The sequence below is a fragment of the Penicillium chrysogenum genome, assembly GCF_028827035.1.
Source record: "Penicillium chrysogenum strain IBT 35668 chromosome Unknown utg000004l_segment0_segment0, whole genome shotgun sequence".
NCBI classification, from domain to species: domain Eukaryota; kingdom Fungi; phylum Ascomycota; class Eurotiomycetes; order Eurotiales; family Aspergillaceae; genus Penicillium; species Penicillium chrysogenum.
Window position 1 is genome coordinate 2031406 of NW_026622752.1, and position 26309 is coordinate 2057714.

General features: G+C 50.1%; 10 protein-coding genes across 10 annotated transcripts; 8 read left to right on the plus strand and 2 right to left on the minus strand.

Moving 5' to 3' along the window:
* Positions 1-2215: 2215 nt before the first annotated feature.
* N7489_006708 (DUF1765 domain-containing protein) lies at positions 2216-5599 on the plus strand (the record flags this gene model as incomplete). The annotated part of the gene is made up of 3 exons (XM_056712458.1): positions 2216-3003; positions 3056-3554; positions 3596-5599. 3 exons carry the CDS (start codon positions 2216-2218, stop codon positions 5597-5599), a joined length of 3291 nt encoding a protein of 1096 aa, XP_056566173.1.
* A 354-nt stretch (positions 5600-5953) lies between these two features.
* N7489_006709 (alpha-keto acid decarboxylase family protein) lies at positions 5954-7681 on the minus strand (the record flags this gene model as incomplete). The annotated part of the gene is made up of 1 exon (XM_056712459.1): positions 5954-7681. One exon carries the CDS (start codon positions 7679-7681, stop codon positions 5954-5956), a length of 1728 nt encoding a protein of 575 aa, XP_056566174.1.
* Positions 7682-7848: 167 nt separating this feature from the next.
* N7489_006710 (uncharacterized protein) lies at positions 7849-10001 on the plus strand (the record flags this gene model as incomplete). The annotated part of the gene is made up of 5 exons (XM_056712460.1): positions 7849-7997; positions 8053-8762; positions 8820-9201; positions 9270-9558; positions 9633-10001. 5 exons carry the CDS (start codon positions 7849-7851, stop codon positions 9999-10001), a joined length of 1899 nt encoding a protein of 632 aa, XP_056566175.1.
* A 1201-nt stretch (positions 10002-11202) lies between these two features.
* On the plus strand, positions 11203-11400 carry N7489_006711 (uncharacterized protein; the record flags this gene model as incomplete). The annotated part of the gene is made up of 1 exon (XM_056712461.1): positions 11203-11400. One exon carries the CDS (start codon positions 11203-11205, stop codon positions 11398-11400), a length of 198 nt encoding a protein of 65 aa, XP_056566176.1.
* Positions 11401-11448: 48 nt separating this feature from the next.
* On the plus strand, positions 11449-11855 carry N7489_006712 (uncharacterized protein; the record flags this gene model as incomplete). Its single annotated transcript, XM_056712462.1, has 2 exons — positions 11449-11495; positions 11582-11855. The coding sequence occupies 2 exons, from the start codon at positions 11449-11451 to the stop codon at positions 11853-11855; spliced, it is 321 nt and encodes a 106-aa protein (XP_056566177.1).
* A 962-nt stretch (positions 11856-12817) lies between these two features.
* N7489_006713 (M28 family metallopeptidase) lies at positions 12818-15467 on the minus strand (the record flags this gene model as incomplete). The annotated part of the gene is made up of 2 exons (XM_056712463.1): positions 12818-13000; positions 13056-15467. 2 exons carry the CDS (start codon positions 15465-15467, stop codon positions 12818-12820), a joined length of 2595 nt encoding a protein of 864 aa, XP_056566178.1.
* Positions 15468-16779: 1312 nt separating this feature from the next.
* On the plus strand, positions 16780-18308 carry erg13 (hydroxymethylglutaryl-CoA synthase; the record flags this gene model as incomplete). Its single annotated transcript, XM_056712464.1, has 3 exons — positions 16780-16862; positions 16931-17033; positions 17095-18308. Exons 1-3 carry the CDS (start codon positions 16803-16805, stop codon positions 18306-18308), a joined length of 1377 nt encoding a protein of 458 aa, XP_056566179.1. The 5' UTR covers positions 16780-16802.
* A 1277-nt stretch (positions 18309-19585) lies between these two features.
* N7489_006715 (uncharacterized protein) lies at positions 19586-21508 on the plus strand (the record flags this gene model as incomplete). Its single annotated transcript, XM_056712465.1, has 1 exon — positions 19586-21508. One exon carries the CDS (start codon positions 19586-19588, stop codon positions 21506-21508), a length of 1923 nt encoding a protein of 640 aa, XP_056566180.1.
* An 823-nt stretch (positions 21509-22331) lies between these two features.
* N7489_006716 (FAD binding domain protein) lies at positions 22332-24233 on the plus strand (the record flags this gene model as incomplete). The annotated part of the gene is made up of 4 exons (XM_056712466.1): positions 22332-22927; positions 22992-23491; positions 23548-23634; positions 23692-24233. The coding sequence occupies 4 exons, from the start codon at positions 22332-22334 to the stop codon at positions 24231-24233; spliced, it is 1725 nt and encodes a 574-aa protein (XP_056566181.1).
* A 413-nt stretch (positions 24234-24646) lies between these two features.
* N7489_006717 (uncharacterized protein) lies at positions 24647-26265 on the plus strand (the record flags this gene model as incomplete). The annotated part of the gene is made up of 3 exons (XM_056712467.1): positions 24647-24845; positions 24895-25605; positions 25658-26265. 3 exons carry the CDS (start codon positions 24647-24649, stop codon positions 26263-26265), a joined length of 1518 nt encoding a protein of 505 aa, XP_056566182.1.
* Between the last annotated feature and the right edge of the window lie 44 nt (positions 26266-26309).

Genomic DNA, 26309 nt, shown 5'->3' on the forward strand with positions numbered 1-26309 from the left:
GCTTGAACGCGAAGAACGGGATTTGTAGTATTCAAATGTAGTGTTTCAAGAATAACGGTACACCACATAGAAAATATCTAGATGGTTGGTCTGCATGGTTGACTACGTGATGGAGTACATAATACAGGCAGCCCCATGGATCGAATCATATCAGGGATCGAATCTTAGCAGTTAAACTATGATGACAAGAGCTGTGGGTAATGGATCAATGCCTGGCACATTGAGATTGTCTTACTGGTTAGTAATTGGGTGATCGCTTCCAAGGTTGATGTGTATAGACAAGATGAACCGACCAGGTACATAGCATACATAGCTTGGAACATGACATGGGACTGCTGGTTTAGAAAAGGTGCACTGCATGGCTTGAGCAGGCTTATTGCCATGTTCATGCAATAAGTGATGGCTATCTGGTCTGAGCTCGGAAGTATATGCGATGCACGGAGTATGTTCTATGTTGTATACAACATATACGGGAACTATTGGTATAAATCATTAGGATCTACTCCGAACTGCTACAATTGATCTGTAGATCAAGATGTCACGAACAGGCCACAAGTTGGAAGCATTGCAATTGATCTGATACATCATATTTCCACACTGTTTTCCCCTAGAAGTTGATATCAACCTTGGAACACCCCTGGAGGGAACAACCTTGGAACCGGGATGGCTGGCAAAGCTAAATCCAAAGTTTAATAAAATTCCGGAGTAAAAAGAAATACTCTACGGAGCACAAGGGCTATTGTACCATGCATACTCCACCAATTTACGGAGTACTGTTGTTCAACTTCGGTCCTGATTTTCCTAGGGGGCGAAATGAAAACATTGGTCGCCAAGGGCTTGTGCAATGTGATTCATGGTGTGTCAACAGGGCACTCGTCCCCGGGGACTCTTAGATACGAGAAAAATAAAGGCACTTGGGAATAGACCGCCATTTATACTAAGGCTATATCTGTATGAAGTAAGGTGATTCACTTTGCAAGCGTCTTATGGCTCAACTCCCCCCTCACAGGGCAGATTATGACAGGTACTAGTGGAATAGCTCCATAATTTGGAAAATAAATTGATCCTAAACCAGATGCCGTGTGAAAAGCAATGTTGTTTCTTATACTCCATATGTTGTACTCCGTAGTCTACATGAAGCACGGGGAAACACAAATTGTGAATGCCAAAATAATGGGTAATTAGGGTTGATGATACCATCGGAGCACAGCGAGGCGAGATTATAACATTCCATGGCCAAGAATGAGATACGAGAGATTCTGTACCGATGTACAGCTGTCATAGCCCACTCGGTGAATTCTGCCCTATTATGTTCCGGAGAGGAGGGATGCGATTGGCCCTATCGCCTGTAAAGACCTTGCAATTGGGGCTGAACAGAGAGCCCGATGTCTTTACGAATCAGACTTGCTGCATCATGCAGAGACCATAGACTCGAGCTGATGCCGTGAGACTGTCCAGTATTACGCGATCATGATGCCTACAGATAAGAAGAAGAAGAAGAAGAAGAAAAAGAAAGAGATCCGTGGAAGAAGTGGAGTAAAAAAGGAGAATAGTCAATGTCTCAGCTAAAAGCTGATTTTAATCTGAAATGAGATTTGATGCTATAATAATGCTACAATAATGCTACAATAGTAGAGAATAAGATAATGTTAAAATTGTCTCGAGTTAATTAACAACAAAAATAGGCCAAATTGAGCAAATTGAACAAAATGAACAAATCCAGTATTTTGTAAACTTCGGCCCCCCTTGGAACTACATATATGTATTTCAATTTCTCTTCTTTTTCCTTCTTCTCCCTCACTTCTTGAATCACCCCACCCTTTTGTCGGACCCTTGTGCAGACGCCCTTGGGGGAGATTCCCCCGCCGATCACTTGCTGAATCAGAGTGGCGCCCTTCTACCTAAGCGGCTGCATAGACGATCGATCCACCCCCGAAACTCCGTTAGTCCTCCAGGGCTGGATATTACTGCTTTTTTTTCTCCCCTTCTTTCTCCTTCTCTTGATCCCTGATTTCCTCTCAAAATTGACATTTCAGCATTGTTACTGTGCTTTGTTTGCCCTTCCCCAGATGCAGCGCGCCTGACCACTTCGACCTGGAACCTCCTGGTGCACAGAGGAGCTGGTCTCTTCTACGCTCAGAATCCCGAGATTTACGGGGAAATGACCAAGAAATCCCCTCAATAACCGATCTGCCCTCCCTTTATCCTTTAGACAATGTCTCCGCCCTCACCCGAGACGAACGATGACCAGAACCCCGAGCTCTCTCGTGCCGCCAGCTATACCGATCTTCCCAGTCAAACAGCGACAGAATCCAGCTTAAGACGTACATTTTCTGATTATGCTGTTCCGACATTGGCAGAATCACCGACAAAGGAGACCGTGGCTGCGGGGAAGGACATTCTCCGCCGAACCTCTCTTCGTTCCAAGGACAAGTCGAAGCAGGCCTCCGTCTCACAATTCACATTATCGTCATCGGAGGATCTGAAGGACACGGATTCATTTGTGCCCGAGACTAGGGCTCCCGAGCCCGCTGCGAGGCCATCCAAGAGCCGGTCAATGTCTGGAAGAATAGTCAGCCTTGCAAGGAAACCATGGGGCTCTTCCTCCCGATCTCCGTCCCCGTCAGCGAAAAGGTCCAAACAGCAAGATTCTCAATCCCCAAGTCGATCGACCGGTCGAAAAACAGAAGACGATCAGACACAACCGTCCCGCAGGCGAACGATCCTCTACAAACGTCCGCGCCGGCCGATGCTGGCTGTTGTGGCCAAGGGCCCCGAAGACAGCCCCGGCTCTCCAAGCAGTCCATCTGGTAATTCGCTACGGCACCGGTCCTCATTCGAAAAGTTCACAGCGTCACTCTCCGTTTCGACCCCGGTCTTACCACCAATGCCCAAGGGAGCTGCAGAAACTGCTGCCGCGTATGCGAATGCAGGCACCGATCATGCACGGAAAAAGGACGAGCTTTGGGGTATCTTCCGTGGCCTGGAGGCGGATTTCCAAAAGTATGTGCAATCGCTTAAGCCATTCGCGTCACAATTGCTGACCAGAGAACAGGTTTCAAGCCAAATCTAGCTCGTTGAAAGCCAACGTCATCCGCACCTCGCTCCTCCCTTTTCTCAGCCGCCACCATCTCCACGCATCATGCAAGAATCTCAGGCCAGAAGACCTAGATCGTCGAGTTAACATTCTCAATAAATGGTGGATTGGAATGCTGGAGATGCTCAATGGTAAGAATAACCAGTCAATCTCGGGAACCGACAGACCAGTGTTTCTGGAAGCTGTCGTGGGAATCATGGCTCGACCGGAATGGCGCATCCCCTTCCCCATGGCGCAGAATGGTAGCGGACCTACAGAATCATTAAAGTATGCATCAACTTCAGTGTCGGAAACATCGGATGGGTCAGGCTCCTCGGGTTCGGATTTCCTGGTCGAATCGATTCATCACAACATCCGAAACATCTTTATCCAGAATCTGCTCTCTCAAATGGCATTTGTGGTCGAACGAATGTCCATGAGGCACGCACCAGCTAGCCTGGTCGCTTTTTGCGGCAAGGTTTGCGCATATGCCTTTTCTTCTGCCCTGGGGTGTCCGAGACCCTGGTCCGCCTGTGGAGCACGCCTCCCAATATGTACCGACGCATCTTGTCAGAATCAGCTGAGTCACGTACTGGAAATATGCGTGTATACACACAAGAACTCGCTGCGTGCTTTCCTCCAGCTCTCCGTCCCTTGGCGTTTCACTCACAGGCACCTCTGTTGCGATATCTGCGCCAGAAACCCGAACTACCCTTGAACACCACCTCTATTAATTGGAACCGCCCGTGGATCGCAAGATGGGCTGGCCGTGACACGGATCTCTTCTATGTCTTCGTCAAATACATTCATATTCTGTATGCTGAGTATTTGCCCCCGGGGACTGAAAAGGCGAAGCGGATATTAGCACCTGGTCTATTGATGGTTCACGCGCAAGTCCTGCTCGTTCTAGAGGACACGATCTACAAGCAATCAGCACAACAGGGGTCAGACAACCCTCATACAGCTGCTGCAATCACCTTTGATGATTTCATCGAGTCGCCGGATGCTTCTGCCTCCACTCAGCATCTCCGAAGTGGCAGCAACACTCATCGGTCGATGGCAGAGAACCGTCTGATTATCCTTCTCCGAGACCTCCTGTCCGAATCATCCGTCGAACCGAATCGTGCTCGCTTACTGTTTGCCGAGTCATTTTGCGGCATAATTAAAGCTGCAGCGCAGAAAATGTCTCTCTTTGATCATAACGCGTGCTTCTTGTTGTGTGACTTCCTTGAGGAGGTCATTCCAATCGTCACACGTTACGCCCAGTCGATTGAAACTGAATTGTTTGATTGGGGCTTTTGGCTCGATGTTTGTCGCCAAATGATGCAGAGCCACAATTCGCTCACTGAGGTGCGAGTGTTTTCTTTCCTCTTCTGCATCTGGGGTACCTGGACCGCTACAGAAGAAAGAAAAGCATCTATCTGTCTGGACTTCTTGTTGCATGAGCCGGTATTCTACCACTACTTCAATCACTGGAGTCCAATGGTGCGAGCCTATTTCCATCGTTTGTTGTGTTGGAGGGTCGGACGGTTTAATACTGAACCCTCATCACTTGACTCCAACGTCTATGAAATCCTTTCAGATCGACTCCTACGAGTCTGGGAGTATTACATCGGGTTCCAATCCAAGGCCGAAGAAGGTATGACAGCTCCTCTGTCCTCTGCTCCCTGTACACCAGCTCCCGGACGAAGAATCATCATTATCCGATGTGAAAACCAACTGTCTCCTGCCAATCTTTTCGTCAGCTTCGACCGAGTCGTACCACCCGTTCCTTCGGACCAACTCACATCACACCGTCGAACTGGATCTTCCGACTCCAATGGCTCGGATGGTCAACCATCTAAAAGACGGTGGGGAATCCTCAAGGCTATGTTTGGCAGTTCTTCGAACACACGTTCGGGCGATGGCATCAGCAGCAGCAGTTCTGATGACTCCGAGAATGTCGTATCAGATTCAACAATGACTGCGGATACCAAATGTATGGATGACCACGAACAAACTGCGATCAACGGTATGGACGAAATCATCCGCCCCAAAGCTCCCCACCAGCCATTCTTTTTCAAGTTCTCCTTGGAATGGATGGATCGCCCGCAATGGCCAACCAAGAACAAACGTCTTTTCACCCCTTGTCTCCCCGTCGCATCCCAATTGCACGTCGAACATCGGCGTTCTCCCGACAAGTCGGACTATGACACGGCATCAGAGAATCTCGGACAATCCGACTTTGAGAATGATGAACAACAACCAGACAGTCTCACCAACGATCAAGATACTCCCACACAGCCTACCTCAGATACCTGGCCACGAACGCCTACAACCAAGAACTCCCCCTTACCCGAACTTCCTTCCCAGCCTTCTTACGACCATCTTGTGTCTAGCAAGTATGCAGGCCGCGCCCTGGCGGAATGGGCACACATTGTGTCTGAATGCGATAGCTTTTTCGCCCGTCGTCGCGACGAGGGCGTCCCCAGCGATCGCATGGTGGAAACCCCAACCCTGGGGGTTGAAAGCTTTCGCAAATAACCAAAATCCGAAATGAGAGGAATCCCTCTCAGCAACACAAGATCGATTATAGACTCCCGGTGAGATGTTCGAGCAGATGTCTGTTTTGAGATGTTTCGGCTCATTCCTCTTTTTTCTTCTTCTTTGTTTCTTCTAATTTCACATAACTGTGTGCATGGCGGATCTGGAGCATAGGGAACCGGCGTTCACTTAGCCTGATTTTGTTCTTCCAAGGATTTCTCATCTCGTGTACTAGGAGCGAGACACGCAATAATCATAGTAAGACATCATTCTACTTCATCAAAATTGCCATCTAAGGGAACCGTAGTAAAACATATACATAATTTATTGTAACAAGTGATCTTTCCTCTCGTTCTAAATCTGCTTCTGCTGCTCTGTCTCCTTCTCCTGATCAAGCTGCTTGTTCAGTAGATACAGTAAAGCCCCCTGTACATCCTCCCTACCCATTAAAACTTCAACAAGCCTCACCCCAGACCCATTCTGAATCCGCTCATTAGCTAAAACATCCTTCAACTCGCCACAAGTCCTCGCTGTGAAAGTATTATTCGCCGCATGTTCTTCATCAGCCCCGAAATAGTTCAGCGCCTGCGCATGTCTCCAGAACGGCACATCATTGTACACCTGCTTGCGCCCGTGGATCACCCGCTCAATGGTATACCCGTCGTTATTGATGATGAAAATGATAATGTTCAGCTTCTCGCGGATCATCACGCTGATCTCCTGGGCTGTCATCTGCAGACTCCCATCGCCGATGAATAGAATAGTCTGGCTCTTGCTTTCTGTGCCTTTGTTGTGTTCGCGCTGCGCTAGCGCTGTGCCTAGTGTTGCCGGGAGCATGAATCCAATCGAGAGCCAGGTCACCGCGCCGAAGATGCGGGATTTCGCAGGCAGTTTGAAGTTCCGGCCGCCGTGTGCGGCGGTGCCTGTCTCGGTGAGGATTATGTCGCCCTCGCGGAAGAGCGGGTTTACCAGGCGGTAGAAGTTGTTTTGCGCGATTGGGTCTGTGTTCTGGATGTTGGCCAATGTGGTTTCTTGTTTTGGGGGTCCGGTGGCCTTGACTAGGCGCGCGGGGTCGAGGCTCTGGAGTAGCTTTGATAGAATGTTGCGGGCGGATAGGTCGCGGTAAGTATCATGCTCGATTTGAACGGTGCTACCCGAGAATGTGATTGCCACTGCGGGCTTTGGGATTGTCGTGTAGAAATAGGTGTTGGTATCGCTGTTGTGTGGTCCGAATGTTAAGATCAGATCTGCTTGCTCGAAGTACTCCTGCGCTGGCTTGTCGCCAAAGGCTGCCGCGTACAATCCGTACACATTTGGCAGCTGCTCGTTGACTAGGCCCTTGCCGTACACGGTTGTCCATGTGGGCCAGTTCGTTGCTTTGATCAGGGCATCAAGCTGGTCGACAATACCGAGACCTGTGCTTTCTCCGTCCACGAAGATGAATGGACGCTTGGCGCTGTACACTCTCTCCAAGATGCGAGCCAACACCTGGGGCTCTTGGGTAGAGCTTGGTGGTTGGGGGATGCAAATCTTTGTTTCCAAATTTGTAGCCGACACCAGCACATCGGGCATATCATCGGGGAATTCGAGGTAGACCGGACGGTTGTGGATCAACGCCTGGCGCAGGATATAGTCGATCCTTTCCGGTGCTGTGGTAGCATCTTCCAGCCTCGCTTGGGCTGCAGTGACATGCGTCGACATGTTCGCAAACCGACGGTAGTCGCCATCTGAGAAAGTGTGGTGCATAAACGTGCGCGCACTCTGAAGCGGGCGTGGTGGAGTCCCGACAATGTGTAATACAGGTGTGTTCTCGGCATAGGCACCTGCAATACCGTTGATAGCGGACAGCTCACCAACGCCATAGGTAGTGATCAGCGCAGACAGGCCTTTAATGCGACCATATCCATCTGCCGCATAGGCGGCATTGAGTTCATTGCAGTTGCCCACCCAGTGCAGGCCGGCGGGGGTAACGAAATCCAATAGGCGAAGGTTGTAGTCACCAGGGACGCCAAACATGGAGTCGACGCCCAGCTGGCGCAACCGGATAAACAGGTAGTCTGCGAGCTTTATATCTTGAGTCATGATGAATGTGATATTCAAAGTTGGAGAAGAAGAAAGCCGAGTATTTATAGATGGATCCCCGCATCTTATCGCCGACACGCCGATTCTCCGACTCTCCGATCTCGCCGTTGTTAGCCGACTTCACTCTTTTTATCTCCACTACCGGGCGAAACTCCGCCACACCAGCTATGTCGCGTCTGGCTGCCTGTGAGGCCTGTAGAAAGGCTAAACTGGCATGCGATCATCAACTACCCGTTTGCACGCGTTGCAGTGCTAGCAAGGGGATTTGCATCTACAGGACCACGCCTTTTAAGCGGAAAAGAGTTGAGAAGCAAAGGTCAGTTTCATACTTGCCTAGATTGCGTCCGAACTGGCTAACGATATGTTTGCAGCCTTGGTTCTCCAGATGAACCGCCGCCATTTAATCCAAGACGTAATCCATACCCAAACCCTGGGTATCTAGGGTCGTCTAGCCATGCAGCTATATTCAAGCATATCACTCCGGACGGAGACCATGGCCACGGTAGTCATCAAACAGTACCAGAGGATCTGCACTCGGACTTATTTGGGGACAACCATCTCGTCCTACAAGGCGCAGATATCCTCAAACATCTCTTAACAACATACAAGTTGTCCGCCATGAAAGACCTCGTCATGTTCTGGCTAGCTAAAGGAGCCAATCTGGCCCTGGCAGAGCCTTTCGTTGACCAATGTGCCCAGAGTGTGAGCCAGTTGTTCACCTACCACGACGACAACTGGCATCTGGTCTATGCACGACGCCTCTTGCAGAACTCGGCCCAACCGCTGCACTTTAATGATACCTCTGACCTCGCTGCTTTCTCGGCTCAATTTCTAGACCACAATTCTCGTTGGGAGACGCTAGGAATATTCTTCGCCGCTGTCAGTCGAGCGACAACTGACATCGCGTTCTTTCCATCCCTATATACCACCGAGCAAGAGCAGTACTCACTCCGGAGGCTATGCACCAAACTTTGTGACTTCGCATTGGAGATATCCCTCTCCTTAGATTGCCTGAATGATCTACAGCTGATCATGCAATACGAGAACTTTATCGTACATTCATACGTGGATGGAGATCAGAGTTAGTTACTAGCCATCCATCGCGATTACTGCTTCTACTTGGCCATATATTAACCAGGCGAAGGCTACCATTCCTGGCGCAAACTAGGCGACGCAATATCTTCCACGTTTGCCCTAGGCTACCACGAAAACATTGAAATCAAGACAGGACTCCCGCCATTCCTCAAGGAACTGCGCAAAACAGCCTTCGCGCGTATCTACTCCGCAGACAAGAACATAGCAATATTCCTCGGCCGCCCACCACGAATGAACAAACGCTTCTGCCACTTCCAGATCCCATCCTGTCGGAACGCAGAAGAAGGCTCAGCAGAATGGACCCTGGACGCGGAGGCCGGGTATCGCGCTGATACGCGATGGTCTGCCCTGTGCGCATCGCTGAAGGAGGAGATCTGGGAGCTTCTTCAGGACAAGCATGATCCATCATGTGCACAACGAGCAAGGTATGCAAAAAGAAGTTTCCGCATCGAGTGTCTAAATGGAAATCATAGCTAATCAAGAAATGGTACAGCGTAATACAATGCCAAGCAGAGACGCAGTGGCAACGCCTGCCAGCCCACTTCCGACTAGAGAGCAGTCTGAAGAAATGCACGCAAGGACCATTTGAGCGAGATTTTGTCGCCGGTGTACGACTGCACCACTTGCATGTGCTGTTCTTGCTTCGTCTCCTGCTTCTTAAATCACCGACCGAGCCCGATCTGCCTATTATCGAGACGGCGGGTCAAATGCTCACACTCGTTGTGGAGATTATTTTGCTGCGGGATCAGCTCACTAATTCTGGGACGGGTCTCATTTGGAAGGTATACAATTCATCTGATACTCTGTCTGTAAACCCCCAACTTGCAAGCAATCGACTAACATACGTGCTAACCAGGTTGCGTACTACGGTCTCCCCGCTGCGGGGATAATGCTTCTGGCCATGTTGAAACAGCACATGCCGCGAGCGCACCGGACACGGTCATTACAAGATCTCAGTGTATTTGTAGCGGAGGTGCAGATCGGAACGATTGTTAAAGCCGGAGATCCGAATTACGCGCTACTTTCTAAAGCCACGCGGACTATACAGCGTTTTCTGGACTCGACTCATTCAGACCCGCCTTTGTCTGAAGTGGCCGGGGTCGAGGGGAATGATGAGTGGGCGTTATTGAGCCAGGATCTGTGGGATTTCGAGGCTGGGTTTTGGCAGAGTTTGGCTGATCATCCGTCGTTGTTGGCGATTGAGCCCTCTCTGCCGCCTATCTAGTTTGACCTACTGCAATTACGGCAGTGACCAATCGCCAATTCCCTATTACCTACCATTATAGTGAGTAATTACCACAATATAGGTATGTATAGATACATGAATGGCCTCTTCAATTGGCTTATGGCATCATCTATAGCATCCATGGATGTGCCCACAGGTGCTGCCATTTTACATAGGTATTGGCTGCTCTTCTGTAGCACCTTCTTTTTTCTTCACCTTCACTCTCAGTTTTCGCACCTAGTCTACTTCGGTCTACTTCACTTTCGTACATTGCCATGGACTTTCGCGTTTTGTTTCGGTCCCGTTCTTTCTCGCTTCATCTTATGCCAGAAATGGGACAAGGACAGGAGCTTCCTGCTAGCGCAAAGTCCCCGACGATCTGAAAAGGAAGCATAGCCACCTTCGTGTCACGATTTCTAGCAACCATGCAACATATGAGGAAAGCACTTCTGCAGCCCTATAGTCTATAATCCGGCTATCTGATCGGATCTTGTTGCCAACACACAACCCAGCACATCCTTAGAGACTACGCTATATTGTACTTGAGAACTTGCATTCCAATGAGCCCGGTGTAGAGTGAGTCAATCGGCCAATACGAACCCCAGGCAAAGATGACAAGGTGCGGATAAATACCTAGGCCTCCAGGTAATAAAACGTCGATTTTGGTCCGAGAGCTGTCGTCGAGACTCTCACTATCTCACTACATACTCTCACTACTCTCACTTTCTAATATAATACTGTCATCTCGATCTCTCTTCCCCCCCCCGGCCTTCTCTCCCTCTCCCTCTCCCTCTCCCTCTCCCTCTCCCTCTCCCTCTCCCTCTCTTTTCATTTATTATCTCAACTATCTTCCTTTTCATCTCCACCCAACTATATCAATCTAACATTGGTCCATTACTCCCTTAATGGTAACAAAGCGTACGTATCAGTACGCAGGCCCTGTCTAGGCTTTGGGGTCAACGGAGAGCGGTTCTATCCTCAGTTCTGCGAGAATTACACGAAACACAAGACGATCCCTTCCCTCCGGAGAGGGACGTTGCAGTTGAGGTTGAGAGATGGACAGCGGTGCAACAGTATAGCCGAGAATTCCCAAACATACTCCATGTGCCCTCGGCATCGATATCAGCCATCTCAGCGAAGGCCTGCTTATGCTTTTACGGGCTGGGAAGACCGGCGACGACTTTCAACCACCGCCTGAAACATGAACCACGGGGTTGCTCGTGATCCCCCTTCGCCCCACATGATTCCAAAGCACTCTTCCGAGCCGGCAGGTCCTATGGCTGGATCGGAGACGTCTGATGCGGGGACTGAATTCACTGACGTGAGGTCTGAGGGTCCCAAGACTCTTGATGCGTTACCGGATGGTGATAACTCAGCGCCGGGCATAAACCAGACTTGAGACCGAGTTAAGCTTCGTCTTCGAATTCTCCAATACCTTGTTCCAGACATGCGTTCCGGCATCATACTAGGTAGGCCTTCTGGCCTAGTATTAATGTAATTCAATATCCGGCAATTCCGCGTGCAGTTCTGAACGCCAATAGAGAAAGACTGTTGAAGAAAAATTCCAGGTGATTTGGTAGGCTCCCATCTTGTGTCGTAACTCGCATATTCAGCCGCCTGAAACATGTTCAGCTCGAAGCTGAGAAGATCGCAGAGACACTTGAAAAGGACGAGGAAGAAAACGGCAACCAGTTCCTTGTTCTCCTCAAAATAAGCCCCCGTATCTCCGAGCGACTATTCGAGGACCATGATTGCCTAAAGGGCGTGAACTACCGGTTTGAGTACGAAGGTGGTATAGGTATTTTGCGCGTGGTACCAGGATATCGCCATATATACACCACTACGGGACTCTAGGGGAAAGTCAATGAGCGACTATATAGCATAGGACTAAATGAGCAATATCGTTAGGGTGGAGCCACGCGATACGAATCTCTATTGCGGGACAAAGAGGGAGACCAAGTGTTTAGCCCCTCTGCACGTTAGCCGTCTAGCACCAGCTTGCAATGGCCCACCGTGGTTATTGAAACGGGCGTATCTGAGAGCCTGCCAAGACTACATCAAGATGCTAGATGGTGGTTCGGAGTCTCTGATAGAGAAGTACGCATAGTGATTATCATATCTATCAAGAAGACCGCTGTACATTTTGAACAATGCCAGTTTGCTCCACCCAATGCTCCTCGACCCTTGACCAGAGCCTACATTGACAGCCTCCGCCGGAATCCCAGTAACGTGGAGAGCTACGTTGAGATCGATGGCGCCTTGAAACGAGTTTGAAGAGCATCAATGAGACCATGGCCTGTGCGCCTACCCTCCCTTTAAACTAGACAGAAAGCTCATTCCAACATCATTACCTGGGCGTTCCGAGTGTATACAGCTAGTCAATATTTCCTTTTGGAAAATTAAGTACTACCTACCCTAAGGGTGGAGCACTTGGATCAAGCAAACCATGTGGACTTGGCAGGTTTGGAACCCTCTTAGAAACTAGATACGAAATGTGATATATCCCCATATGAACGCCGGTCCCTCGGGACAAGGATGAGAAGCTAGATACATCAAGAAAAGCGGGCGGGGACGCAACCAAGAATCGACAGAAGAATCTGCTAAGTCCAGTATGAGCTCAAGACATGCGTGGTATATGACGGGCATAAAACAAGTTCCCAAAATGCAGGTAAAGAGGTATCCCGACAACCACGTGGCAGGGCGTCGGGCTGTACAGTCCTCGTTTAGAACGTGACAAAGGAATCAATCCGATAAGCACGGACGAAGCATGGCTGAGAACAACGACAAATAAGAAAACGGCTGGAAGCTAGAATACATTAGTGGAGCAGCTTGTTGCTGGCGTGGTGGATAGTGTTGGCGACCCGATCGATCCAATATTGAGTCAATGTCCAATTTCCCGTGTTAATGCTGTCGCGGATGGCAGGGAAAATCGAGGCGTCATAGCCAGACCACAGCTCCGGGCCAAATATAACGTGTCGGAATTGTGTGCGGTTGGGGATCTGTACAAGCCGTTAGCTAGGGTTAAGGATTAATTCAAGAAGAATATTAACTTACACCTCCGCCTTCTTCAAGGTCAAGAAGGTTTGTATCAAAGGCAGCCATTCGAGCATTATGGTTAACCCGCTGGACCGCCATGATGTTGCTTTCATACCCACCCATTCCCCATACAGTATCGTGCCAGATCTTGTTCCAGGACTGGAATGTAACTGCATTGGCTTTCATCTCCGCCGCAGCCTTGAACATGGGTTCCATGTCCACCTCGGCCTTCTTTGATTTGGCAAATTTGTCCAAGTCTTTGACCCATCCGCCAATGGAGTCACCGTACACTTCCAGGTCAAATGGCAGCATGGGGTTCTCCGAAAGGTCAAGGAGGAGAAGGCCCCAGAATTGAGCCAGGATTTTGTGGTATTGGAAATCGGGGTCAGCAAATTTGACCATCCAGTCGTATGTTTCGTAGCAGCTGTGGTATGGATAGGGTTCGCCCTCAAATCCGAAGTCAATGCTCGAGGTACCAGCGATATCCTGGAATGCAACATAATCGCTTCCAGCGCCAAGTGGGGTGATCTTTGAGCCCTTTTTATCCCAAAGATCTTTCAATGTCGCGTTCGCATATGGGTCTGATATACGACCCAGAACCTGCAGCACGGTGCGCTCAAAAACGGGCGACGCAGACACACGGAAATCGGGCCCAGCAACGCCCACGTCGACATTCAGGTAGGCAAACGCATTTGCGCGAAGATCGTCGACCTCCTTTTCGACATATTCTGTTGACCCGATCAAATTGTACTCCTCTGCGTCCCAACTGACAAACTCAATAGTGCGAAGCGGCCGCCATCCGTAGGTGAGCAACTCGCCAAAGGCTCGTACAATCTCTAGGAAAGTAGCAGTGCCACTTCCAGGGTCAACACTTCCCATGCACCACGAATCTCGGTGGTTGCCAACAATGATCTTCTTATCACGCTCGTCCATTCCGATGATCCTGCCGTGGATGTTGTAGATAGGTTGCCGCTCTACTTCATCTTGCAGGTTCATCAGATGAACGGTCGGGGAGTCCTGGTTACCAGTCCACCACTCTACATCAGGAACACCGCCCACCCACGCCTTTGGCACTTTGGAGCCGTGGCCTTTAAGGCCCTGCAACAGTCTCTGTGCATCACGCCAAGCTAGCGGGAGACTGGGAATCTTGGGTAGGCCGGTGCTCTCCTCCGGAGATAGACGATGATTTTCTCCCGGCGTGGATGCCCATCCAGGGCTGAGAACATCGCCAACTACCTGCGACATCATACTGACACCGCCCCTTTGCACGCCGTCGCTTGGCATGTACCGCCCTTCGGGGAAGGTCGGGCCTTTGACAAATCCGTCCTGAGAAGGATCAGAGTAGATGATACAGCCGGCAGCCCCGGCCAATTCAGCGGCCTTGATTTTCAGTGCGCGGTCGGCTTCGGTCCCATAATAACGGACCAAGGCAATCGAGCCATCCAGTGAAATTCCTTTGTCTGCGAGCAACTTGAAATCTTCCCGGGATCCGAAGTTAGCATACACCAGATGCCCAGTAACGTTGCCAGATTTCGAATGCCCATGAAAGACCAGGTCCTTGGCGTTCTCCTCTTCGAGTTTCGCCTCCCAAGCTAGACCGGGTCGATCGATGATTGCGACTCGCCTCCCATCCTTGCGTGGATAGTTGAGGTAGACCTGGAATTCCTCCCGCGACACCTCATCAAACCCTGCGTTCTGGAACTCTTGTTCGATCAATTTTGACAGCGCAAAGCTGCCTTCCGTGCCAGCTATGTGGGTGTAGTTGGTGACTCGTCGCAAGTTTTCGGCGATATTGGTTTCGTTGATGTGACCTTGGATGAAGTTCTCGACGGAGGCGGCGCTATAGGACTGACCCATGGCCATGCGACTGTTGATATTGAAGACATCTGCGATGAAGAACACATACACTAGGGTGACCACCAGTAAAAGAGCGAACACTCGGAGAAGCATGATGCACCCATGATCTTTTAAGCGTGCCCTCGTGTCACTGAGGTTTATCGTGAAGCGGAAGCTGGGCATACTGGGCATACTAGGCATATATCGTTGGAAGGGTCGTTGTATAGCGGACAGGGTACGACTCAGACTCGACAGCTGCTTGGAGAAACGATGCCGTAGAGGGGCGTGTCTGCCGGCCAAGGGAGCCGACGCCGAATCATCCACGTCCATCTGATCCAGTTCCTGTCGTAGTTCCTCCACCGACTCTCGGTCTGAACGTGAGGTCAACGATTCCAGGTCATCGAGGCTGGTGCGCGCCGATTCGACGGTTGGCGGATGGTAGCCGCGGGTGGAGGCATGATCGCGACCGAGTAGCCCTTGTCGTTCAACATCTGTTCCTTCGCCGAGGTCGGATCGAGAGGAGGAGGGTTGGCCGGTGGCTTCGGCATAGGAAGGGATGGGGACAGCCTGATAGTCAAACTTCTCGTCGCCCATTGTGAGAGACACGGGGCTCCGGAGAGCTGTAACAAGGGTGTAACGCGGGTGCGGAGATCCGGAGGATCATGATCTGTTAGAAAAAGGAAAATGAGCGACGTCCGACATCATATGCCGATAAAGGAGTATGTCCAGAATTCGATGGAGTATAGGAGAGAGAGACAGGAGATAGGCAGACACCCCGGAGTGTGAGTGACCCACGCTTGGCAACTTCGGTACTGCATTACACATCATGGCATTACCCAAGATATTTCCAAGGTATATCTAAGATTGGGTATGAGCATTCTGTTATGTTATGCCAATATTACCTACCTAGGTACATACATATGCAGGTAGATATCAGAACACATGCCACTTGTCCGAGATATGTTGTAGATCTGGGGTCTGACTAGGATCAGTATTGGTTTATATATATCTCGGAAATGTAGTATTATGCAGATGTTCTCCATTCTACTACATAGTGTATATCAAAGATAAAGATGGATACTGGAATAAAATAGACAGAAAAGAAAGACAGAGATTTCCGAGATATTAGAACACTTTGAACACATTATGCTGAATACTACTATAGTAAGCAAATCTCGTAAATATCCAATTCCGAAGTGATGCCACTCAATATCAGAATTGCTTTATTGCTCCACCAAGCAATGAGAGATAGCCCAAAGATATAATAAAGACATTTTGAAAAAAGATAAAAAGAACCCAAAAAGGAAAACCTCGAAGAGACTGTGGAGACCAGAAGATCGATAAGATGGCAGACTCAGTTCTACACCGTAGCTTGGATGTTGAGGTTTTTATTTTTTTATATATTTTTATTTAAAAGCCACGTAGCAGGGACAAAAGAGGTATGTCAAGATGTACTTACTATCCTACTATTTACTACTTAGTTACTACTTGTTATTTGTTATTTGTTCAAAGTGTTGAAGTTGGAAGTAGTTCATGAGAGTCAACGGGTATAGCCCACATACAATATCCCCCTCTGTACAACATACAACATAGCCAAACTCCATATACTTCTACAGTTTTAATATCGCCTAGGCAATTATCCGGCCCAAAGGAACAATAACAAAAAGTAAGAGAAAGGGCAGATCTCCCCACTTGGAGGAAAAAAGGATAAAAAAGGAAGAAAAAAAAAAGAATAAGTGACAGATCGTACACGGTAGAACCGAGTACACAGACTCCTTTTCATCCTTATATCAATTGCCCTCTCTTCCTCATTTTCTTGATCTTATAACTCTTATAATCTTGACCTTCTTAATCTCCTTCATATCCCTAATCCCTCATCTTCCTTCTTCACCTTTGTCTTTTTCCTAAATTGCCCCTCCATACCCCACCATGGCTGCTCGTCCCCAAAACATCGGTATCAAGGCCATTGAGGTCTATTTCCCTACTCAGGTAAGTGTTCAATGTGTATTCCATGTGTATTCTATCACCTGGGATCTATACTGATATGTCAATTGCAGTGTGTCGACCAGGTCGAGCTTGAAAAGTACGATGGCGTCGCTGCTGGAAAATACACCATCGGTCTCGGACAGACCAAGATGAGCTTCTGTGATGATCGTGAGGGTGTGTATACTGGCAGATTCCAAAAGGAGGTCAAGAACAACCAGCTAATATTGCTCGGCAGACATCTACTCCATGACCCTCACTGTCCTCTCCTCCCTCATGAACAAATACAACATCGACCCCAACTCCGTTGGAAGACTCGAGGTCGGCACCGAGACCCTTTTGGACAAGTCCAAGTCCGTGAAGTCTGTTCTCATGCAGCTTTTTGCTCCTCACGGAAACACCAACATTGAAGGTGTCGACAATGTCAACGCCTGCTACGGTGGTACCAACGCTGTTTTCAACAGCATCAACTGGCTCGAGTCCTCCGCCTGGGATGGCCGTGATGCCGTTGTGGTCTGCGGTGATATTGCTCTGTACGCCGCTGGTGCTGCCCGCCCTACTGGTGGTGCTGGCTGCGTTGCCATGGTCATCGGTCCCGATGCCCCTATCGTCTTCGAGCCCGGTCTCCGTGCCTCCTACCTCACCCACGCCTACGATTTCTACAAGCCTGACCTCACCAGCGAGTACCCCGTTGTGGATGGTCACTACTCCCTTCGTTGCTACACCGAGGCTGTTGATGCCTGCTACAAGGCCTACGATGCCCGTGAGAAGACCCTGAAGCCCCAGACCAACGGTACCAACGGTGCTACCGACGAGTCCCTGTCCCCTCTGGACCGTTTTGACTACATTTTGTTCCACGCCCCTACCTGCAAACTCGTCCAGAAGTCCTACGCTCGTATGCTCTACAACGACTACTTGGCCAACCCTTCGCACCCCGCTTTCGCCGAGGTTGCCCCCGAGCTCCGCGACCTGGACTACGAGAAGTCACTTACCGACAAGGTGGTCGAGAAGACCTTCATGGGTCTGACCAAGAAGCGTTTCGCCGAGCGTGTCAACCCCGGTCTCCAGGTTGCCACCCAGTGTGGTAACATGTACACTGCCACCGTTTACGGCGGCTTGGCCAGTCTGCTCAGCAACGTCACTTTCGATCCCAAGGAGCCCAAGCGCATTGGTCTGTTCAGCTACGGTTCCGGTCTTGCCAGCTCCATGTTCAGCGCCAAGATTGTCGGCGATGTGTCCGGCATGGTTGAGAAGCTTGACCTCCAGAACCGCCTCAATGCCCGCACTGTCCTTGAGCCTGCTCAGTACGATGCCATGTGCAAGCTCCGTGAGCACGCCCACCTGAAGAAGGACTTCAAGCCCACTGGTAACACCGAGACCATTAAGTCCGGTGTCTACTACCTGACTGAGGTGGATGAGATGTTCCGCCGCAAGTACGAGATCAAGGCTTAAAGTTTGATGTTCTGCGATTGCCTTTACCGTTCGATTTGTTTAGACGGTTCAGAGAGATTCCCCCGAGCGTTTTGTGCATAGACCATAGGAAAGATCTGAGATCTTTCTTTTTCTTTTCTTTTTCGTTTCCTTTTTTACTCTTTCGGTTTGGTGTTTTCTAGTCATTTCGACCCACATGGAATGAATGTCATGAAATAATTTAAAAAGACAATTAATGAGATAAATTTCTAAGTAACTCCTAAAAAGTCGATATTAACTGCATCTGTCCATACAAAATGTCCACTAACAATGAAATCAAGGGGTCAATGCGCGGTTATGTGTTGATCACCCCGATTTGACCTCAACCTCTCCTCTAACTACCTAGGTAGGTAGATGTCCCCTGCATGAACTCCCCCATCAACTGCATTAATTGTTGCTAATTATGGGACATTTCTCAGTTTCAAGATCGAGTTATCCAATCACTGAATATGACGCCGGTGCTGGGCGCGTACTTCAAACTCATCCCACACATGTAGCCGCCGACTTCGATATCACACTCGGCCACTGGCGCATCTAGAGCAGGTACCCTCACCTTCAAAGAGACTTTTTACCCCGTCCAGACCCTGGAATCACACATTCCATGATCCCGGTGGCTATTTTTATCCATCTGCTTTCTTGGAACCCTTAACCGCTGACCCCGCGAGTCCTGAAGCAGGGAGAATCACCAACAAGTCCGCTAATTACCTGGAAATGTGACCTAATTGTTGCCGTTTTTAGAACATCTTGAGAATCTTGCAGCAGGCTAACCATTTTAGGGAATTTGAAGATTGATATTGAAGAAGATGCAAAATATAGTAACAACTTAACGCGCGACAGTCCGATGAAACCGCACTATGCCGAACTGGACCCCCTAGGAGGGGCAGTTTCAAGGGCCTTGTTGCTCAACATGCCTGTCTTCAGGCACGATGTCGGCAGTTTCGCGTTTCAGCGAGTGGATGTGCCTCTGATCGGAGACTAGGATCCCAAAAAAGATTCTGAAGCTCCGTAGGCGTTACAATGGGGCTCTTCTCCATGTTTCATCTTTTCTAGATCGGCTAGGGTTCGTCAGTCAATCTTTTTATATGCATCATGCTTGGCTGTTTGAGACTCTGTCGATGTCCATTTAATATCCAAACATCCTCCCTCTGGACCATGCCTTTCTGAACGACTTGGTCAACCAGACATCAGTTCCTTCATTCGATTGTCACTCTCGTGATAGATTGTTATTGGTGACACACCTATTCAACAACCTCACTATCATGCCTGCTGTCGATTCCGCTCGCTTTCGGCCAACGACGCCGCCGCGTCTTTCTCTTGAGGAATACATCGACTCTGGACATAGTCGTCATGCCTCCAACTCTTCGGTTTATTCAAGCGAGTCATCTCCCTGGTCGACTATGACTGGAAATACCAGTCCCACCACGTCGCCAACCAGACATTATCATGGCCCGAAGCTACTTCCTAAGATCAGACCTCAAGACGTCGTGATCGAGCCAGTGTCTGCTGGTGGGCCCCTTCGTCACCGTCGGGTTCTGTCCAATACACGGAACCCGCCTCCTGGATTTATCTCTTACCCACCGGTGCGTCCATCTGCCGGCCGTCGCACGCGCGAAGTCGTGGACCGCTTGGCATTGGCCTCTCCCATCTCACCGGCGCCAATGACTACACAGGGCAGCTTCCCTACCCTGTCATCGCCGGTGACCATCACCCCTTCATATAAGCGTAAGGCAGGCGGGGGCCACTCACGCTCGGTGTCGGCATCTGTCATCGATGCCGCCACTTTAACTGGAATTGGGTATCCTACATACCGGGGACTGCCTCAAATGCAGGCTCAGACGACCCCGACCACCCCAGTCACCCCGATCACTCCAAACATCATGCCCTGCCCATCATACTCTCAACGCCCGGGGGACCAACATTCTCCTGCAAACACACAAACCCCATTGACAGTACCGACGCCTCAATACAACTACCGCCAGGCATCAGCTGCCCAGCATTCACCAGTCTTACTCAGTCCCCACGAAGACCTAGCCCCAAGGTCCACAACTCTACTGTCGTATTTGACCCTACCAATCCAGCCAATCAACCTAGTCCGCAACGTGAGCGTAATTCCAACTCGTGGCCTACACGATTACTTTTGGTGGGACATCCGCAACCTGCGCAGCTGGAGCTCCTTCTCACTAGCGACATTCGACTCCCTGGACAGCCGACTAATCCAGCTCCTGAAGACCGAAATCCCAGCAGAGCTCACACCGCACGTGCCCGTACCCTCAGCAAGCCTAGCCCCAGAATCCGAGCACGACCTAGTGACTCTAATCCGCGACCTCTACGCACCACGCATCAACGCTGCCCTGGCCGTTTCCCAAGGCAAAGACCACCTCCAGCTCTACGCCGCCCCAGACGTCCGCAACACAGGCCACAAAAATCACGGTCACCCGCACTTCCTAGCAAATTATCTCTCAGACACCGAGCAAACAAGCGCTGGTCTCCCGCGTGGCCGGCTAGTTGGCATCGTGAAAAGCTTCGACCGCTGGAACACCGGCATGCGCAACGAAGCCCCCCACAGACGCGTGGAATACCTTAACGGACTCGCCCACCTCCAGCGGTGCATGCGCGAGCATTCCTGCCGCTACGGCTTCATAATCACAGAGATCGAGCTCGTCTGTGTGCGAGCAGGCTGCGACCCCGGCGACGACGTCCCCTACTTCGGGTATCTGGAGATCGCGGCATCAATCCCGCTCAAGACAGCAGCTGTGAGGGGTATGCGGACACACGCGCGTGAAGCACCGCTCGCAACGCCCATCAGTGCGCGATCTTTCTCGCCGTCGTCGAGCTCGTCGTCCAATTCGCACCATGACTCGTCGGAGCCGGAGCCGGGTGAGGATGCGTTGCCCGCTATGACGGCGGGGCTGGGGTTGTATTTCTTGTTGATGCTTTCGAAGTCGGTGCCGCTTCCGCACCAGCCTTCTGCTCACCTCAACGTTGGCGGTCCTGGTGCGATGACCCGTCAGAGAATCCTGGCTGAGGCGAAGGATAAGTGGATTCCTGAGCCACAGATTGGGGAGAGGAGAGATGCTAAGAGGGTGAGGGGCTGGGTTTGGCCTTTGGATCCTTGGCATCGGAGGGAAGGGGGTGCGTCTAGGGCGAAGGCCGGGACGAAGACAAAGAAGTGGCATAAATAAGTGCTTTGTATAGGCGCAGGTTTGGAGGTAGTTTTGTTTTTTTATGGGCTTTGGAGTTTTGAGTATATTTTTGCTTCTCTTTTTTTTTTTTTTCTTTTGGTGGATTTCGGTGCTTTGCTATTCCCCTCTGCAAATATTTTCTTTTATAGTAATTTAATTTCTTTTCATCTTTTCATCTTCTGTTCTCTACATAAGTGTAGAAAAGATCGTATGGGCGTGGCCATCAAGTAATTTCACTAGATCAACTTCTACATATGTACAGACTCCAATGTACATTTACTTAAAAATAAAATCAAGAATACATCCAGAATACAACCGATTAAGGTGTGACACCCTGGATATTAGTCTCATTGAAGTCAGGTATAGGATTATTTCAAAGACCCAGGGTCACGCGATCTCTCGTTTGGTGACTGGAGATAGGTATTAGGTATAACAAGGCTCTGGGACTTGTATCTGTACACCTAACACAACATTAATATTGGACGAGTTCAAATAATAAATCCAAGATAATTGAGGACTTCCCTAAGGTCCTCAGAGATCGACTCCAATGCCTCATCAGATCCGCGATGGTAATTGTGGAGCGTGAAGCTGCTCCTATATGCTGCCATCCCCAAGGACCTTGGGGACGAGTACCTCGATAGTCAACCTGTGAAGACATGAGGACATTGCAGAAATACAGTTACACTAGCAGAGTATAAAAGAAACATATTGCCCCTACAATCGTACGTTCCTGCAAATTTACTATACTATTCCTTCTAGCCCTAAAGTACTAATACAACCACGTCTTTACACCATTACGCTAACCCTACCTCGCCATTCTGAAATGTCCTCACCCCAAGAATTACCCGACGACCATGAAATCCGCGACGTAATAATAATCGGCGCGGGACCCTGTGGCCTCGCCGTCGCCGCACGCCTAAGCGAAGAAACACCATCAGCAGTCTTCACAGACGAAGAACACCAGCGCTACCACTGGATCAAGAAGCACAGCGGACGGATGAGTCTAGTCCAAGCACGACACAGCAAGATCAACGGCGTGCGAGCCGCAAAATGGGACAGTGAACGCGGATGTCCTTGTCAAGACGACCGGCAACGGCGCACCTCGACTGACTCTGCATCTTCTGTGCCGTCGCTATCGTCCGCGTCATCAACATCGTCGACATCGTCTATCTCAACACTTGTCCTCGACGGCTCTGGCGATAAATGGATGCAGCGGTGGAACAATGCGTTCCGCACACTGGAGATTAAACAGCTCCGCAGCCCGATGTTCTTCCATGTTGATCCTGGGGATCGGGATGGTATGCTGGCTTATACGCAGGAGAGTGGGCGGGACGCAGATCTCTGGGAGATTTCCGGGTGTGTCGGGAAGGAGATGAGCAAGCATAAGAAGAAGAAGAGGAGACAGGGTGGGAAAACTCAGTAAGTGGTGTCCCGTGCGAATGTGGTTGAAACAGACCTCTGACAATTGCGTTTGTCTGAACAGGACAATCGGAGGTGAGATTGACGAGCGAGATCGGAAAGATTACTTCTCGCCCTCCACGGAGCTCTTTTCGGATTATTGCTCGTCGGTTATCCAGCGGTATGGGCTGGATGAGCCCGGTCAGATCTTGCAGCGCGAGGCCACGGATATCTCATATAATTACCTCTCTGATAGCTCGGATTCGAAGATATTCACTATCACCACATCCACGGGAGAGAAGTTTTATAGCCGGTCTGTTGTGCTGGCCATCGGTCCTGGCGGAGCAGGTGTGTCGAAGATTTATCCGTGGAAACCATCGACGGAACAAGAGGGTGCTGCAGCGTGTTGCCACAGCACGGAGATCAAAACATTTCCTAGTCTCAACGTACAGAGAAAAATCCAGCGGCGGCAGGAGACCAATGTTGTCGTTGTCGGAGGTGGGCTGTCGTCAGCACAGATTGTCGACATGGCAGTTCGCAAGGGCGTGACGAAAGTGTGGTTCTTGATGCGCTCTGGCCTGAAGGGTATGTATAAGTCCCCGGCAAGCTGTTCTTTTGGACAATGTCTCATTTCATAATAGTCAAACACTTCGATATTAGTCTGCCCTGGATGGGCAAGTATAAGAACTGGGAGAAAGCAGCCTTCTGGTCCGCCGACACCGACGAAGGTACATATTGAAAAAGCCCTAAATCCCATCTACAGGCCAAACGCTAATATCTCCCAGAGCGTCTGGAAATGCTCCAAAACGCCCGCAATGGAGGCAGCATTACACCGCGCTATACAAAAATCGTAAAGCAGCACGCAGCTCAAAACCGCGCCTCGATCCACCCTTGCACAGAAATAAAGACCCACGACTACAACCCAGCCACCCAGACCTGGACCCTAACAACCGACCCACCAATCCCCGACCTCCCTGCAATAGACTACATCTATTTCGCAACCGGAGTGAGGGCGGACGTGCGCGAGATGCCGCTGCTCCGTACAATGAACGACCAATACCCGATCGAGGTAAAGGCAGGCCTCCCGTGTCTAACGAACGATCTGTCGTGGCGGGATGACGTACCGTTATTCATGACGGGCCGCATGGCATCTCTCCGGCTTGGGCCCGGGGCGCCGAATCTTGAGGGCGCGAGGGTGGGCGCGGAACGTGTTGCTTGGGGTATGGAGGAGGTCCTGCATAAGGGGCGGGAGGTTGATGGGCAGTGTGAGGGATTTTGTGGGCTTGGGAATCGGTATGCTTCACTGCTTGGGGAGTGTGATGAATGAAAAGTTGTCTCACATCACTGTGCCGGTGGATGTTATCATAACGTACAATATACTTGTTCTTCTGGACTGCAGGTCATGATTTTGTTTGGGTCCTGTGACGAGGTGATCGGAGATGGTGGGACTTCGTGCTGGACACAATGCCCGTTTGGGTAGTTGTATCTTGCATTCCTCCCTTCATTCCGTGCATTCATGTTGTACGTAGTGACCAGTTATCCTAGAAGTATCCGAGGATCGTCCGGGGAAGGCTGAAGGTTTGCTGGGTCGGAAGAATGTGGATGATCCCTTGTTCTCCAGGACTATATAATCTTATAATATAAACTAGCTGGTATAGCTATATGAGGTTGAAAACCTTGACTCTACGCAGTTCGAATTGGCCTTTTCCAGGAAGCCCGGTCTTTTAAGGAGCACACAACATGGCTACAAAGGCAGATACAATGGAGAAGGACCCTCCGATGGAGGCATTCAAGCTCCTACCGAACAAAACGAACCCGAATTGGATCAAAGACAGGGGGCTCCGTAAATTGAATATGGGTATCGTATTCATGTTCTCCACTGCTTCTTCGGCTGGGTATATTGGAAGTCTTGTGAATAGCTTGCTTGTGCTGCCTGAGTGTAATGGCCCCACCCTGATACGGTGACATCCATGCTGATCATGACATAGTCGACACCATCATTGGCGGACTAAATCCCAATATAGTTGGGTTGATCATTGCTGCCACTTCTCTGGGGGCGTTAGTCTCCTTCGCACCGGCTTCTTATATTGCCGATAAGTTCGGACGCAAGACGTGTGTTGGCATTGGATCTAGCATTGCGATCGTGGGAGCTATCATCCAAGCCGCGGTCAAAAATCACTGGGCCTTTTTTGGCACCAGAATCCTGTCGGGCATAGGGATGGGCATCGCCCAGACTGCAGCTCCTCTCCTGGCAACTGAAAACGCACACCCACGGCAGCGACAGACGGCCACGGCCCTGTACAATGCATGCTGGAGTTTGGGCGCCATTAGCTCGGCAGCGGTCACGTATGCAACAATAGGCATATCAAACAGTTGGTCGTGGAGGCTTCCTTGTCTACTGCAGATATCGTATCCGTTGTTCCAGATTCTAGGGTTGATTGTGTTTGTGCCCGAGAGCCCCAGATGGCTGGTATCAAAAGGAAGGAAAGAAGAGGCCCTGGCTATTCTCGGGAAGTACCACGCGAACGGTGACATGGATGACGAGCTAGTCCAGTATGAGTACCGTTGGATTTGCAGCACGATCACAGCAGAGATCACCAATACCAGGAAATGGAGCACCTTCTTCTCGTCAAGGGGCGATATGCACCGACTGGCTATTTGTGTATTGGTTGGGCTTATGCAAGAATGGGCTGGAAATGGTATGCTCTTCATAAAGCCCTGGTGAAACACCTGTCCCTAACAGTATCGCAGGACTCCTATCCTACTACCTCGCGCCGATCCTCGATTCAGTGGGAATCACTAAGGCAGCCGACCAAGCAGCTGTTAATGTCAGCCTCAATATCTGGAACTTACTCCTTGCGGCAGCCGGTGCACTTGCATCGGAGCGATACGGCCGCCGCATTCTATGGCTTCTTTCCACAGTAGGCATGATTGTTTTCCTGTCCATGTCCACACTGGCCTCTGGTCTGTTTACCGAGAGACAACTTCCCGCTGCTGGAATAGCGGTAGTTCCACTCCTATTTCTCTTTTTTGGCGCATACGACATGGCCTATGCGCCTTTGTTCATCTCGTACCCAGCTGAGGTCCTACCCTTCCAACTGCGTGCGAAGGGCATTGCTGTCACCCTTTCGGTCGATGCCATAGCGTGTTTCTTCAACCAATATGTCAACCCAGTGGCGTTTACGGCGATTGCATGGAAGTATTACTGTGTCTTCCTTGGTTGTCTGGTACTGTTCTTGGGTCTTATATATCTCCTCTTCCCCGAGACAAAAGGGCGGTCTTTGGAAGAGGTGGCTATGATTTTCGACAAGGAAAACGAATTGGCGAGTGCTAGTAAAAAGGAGACAGAGACTACCTAGGTAGGTAGATGAGATGGAACAAAATTGACATATATAGTGTCACC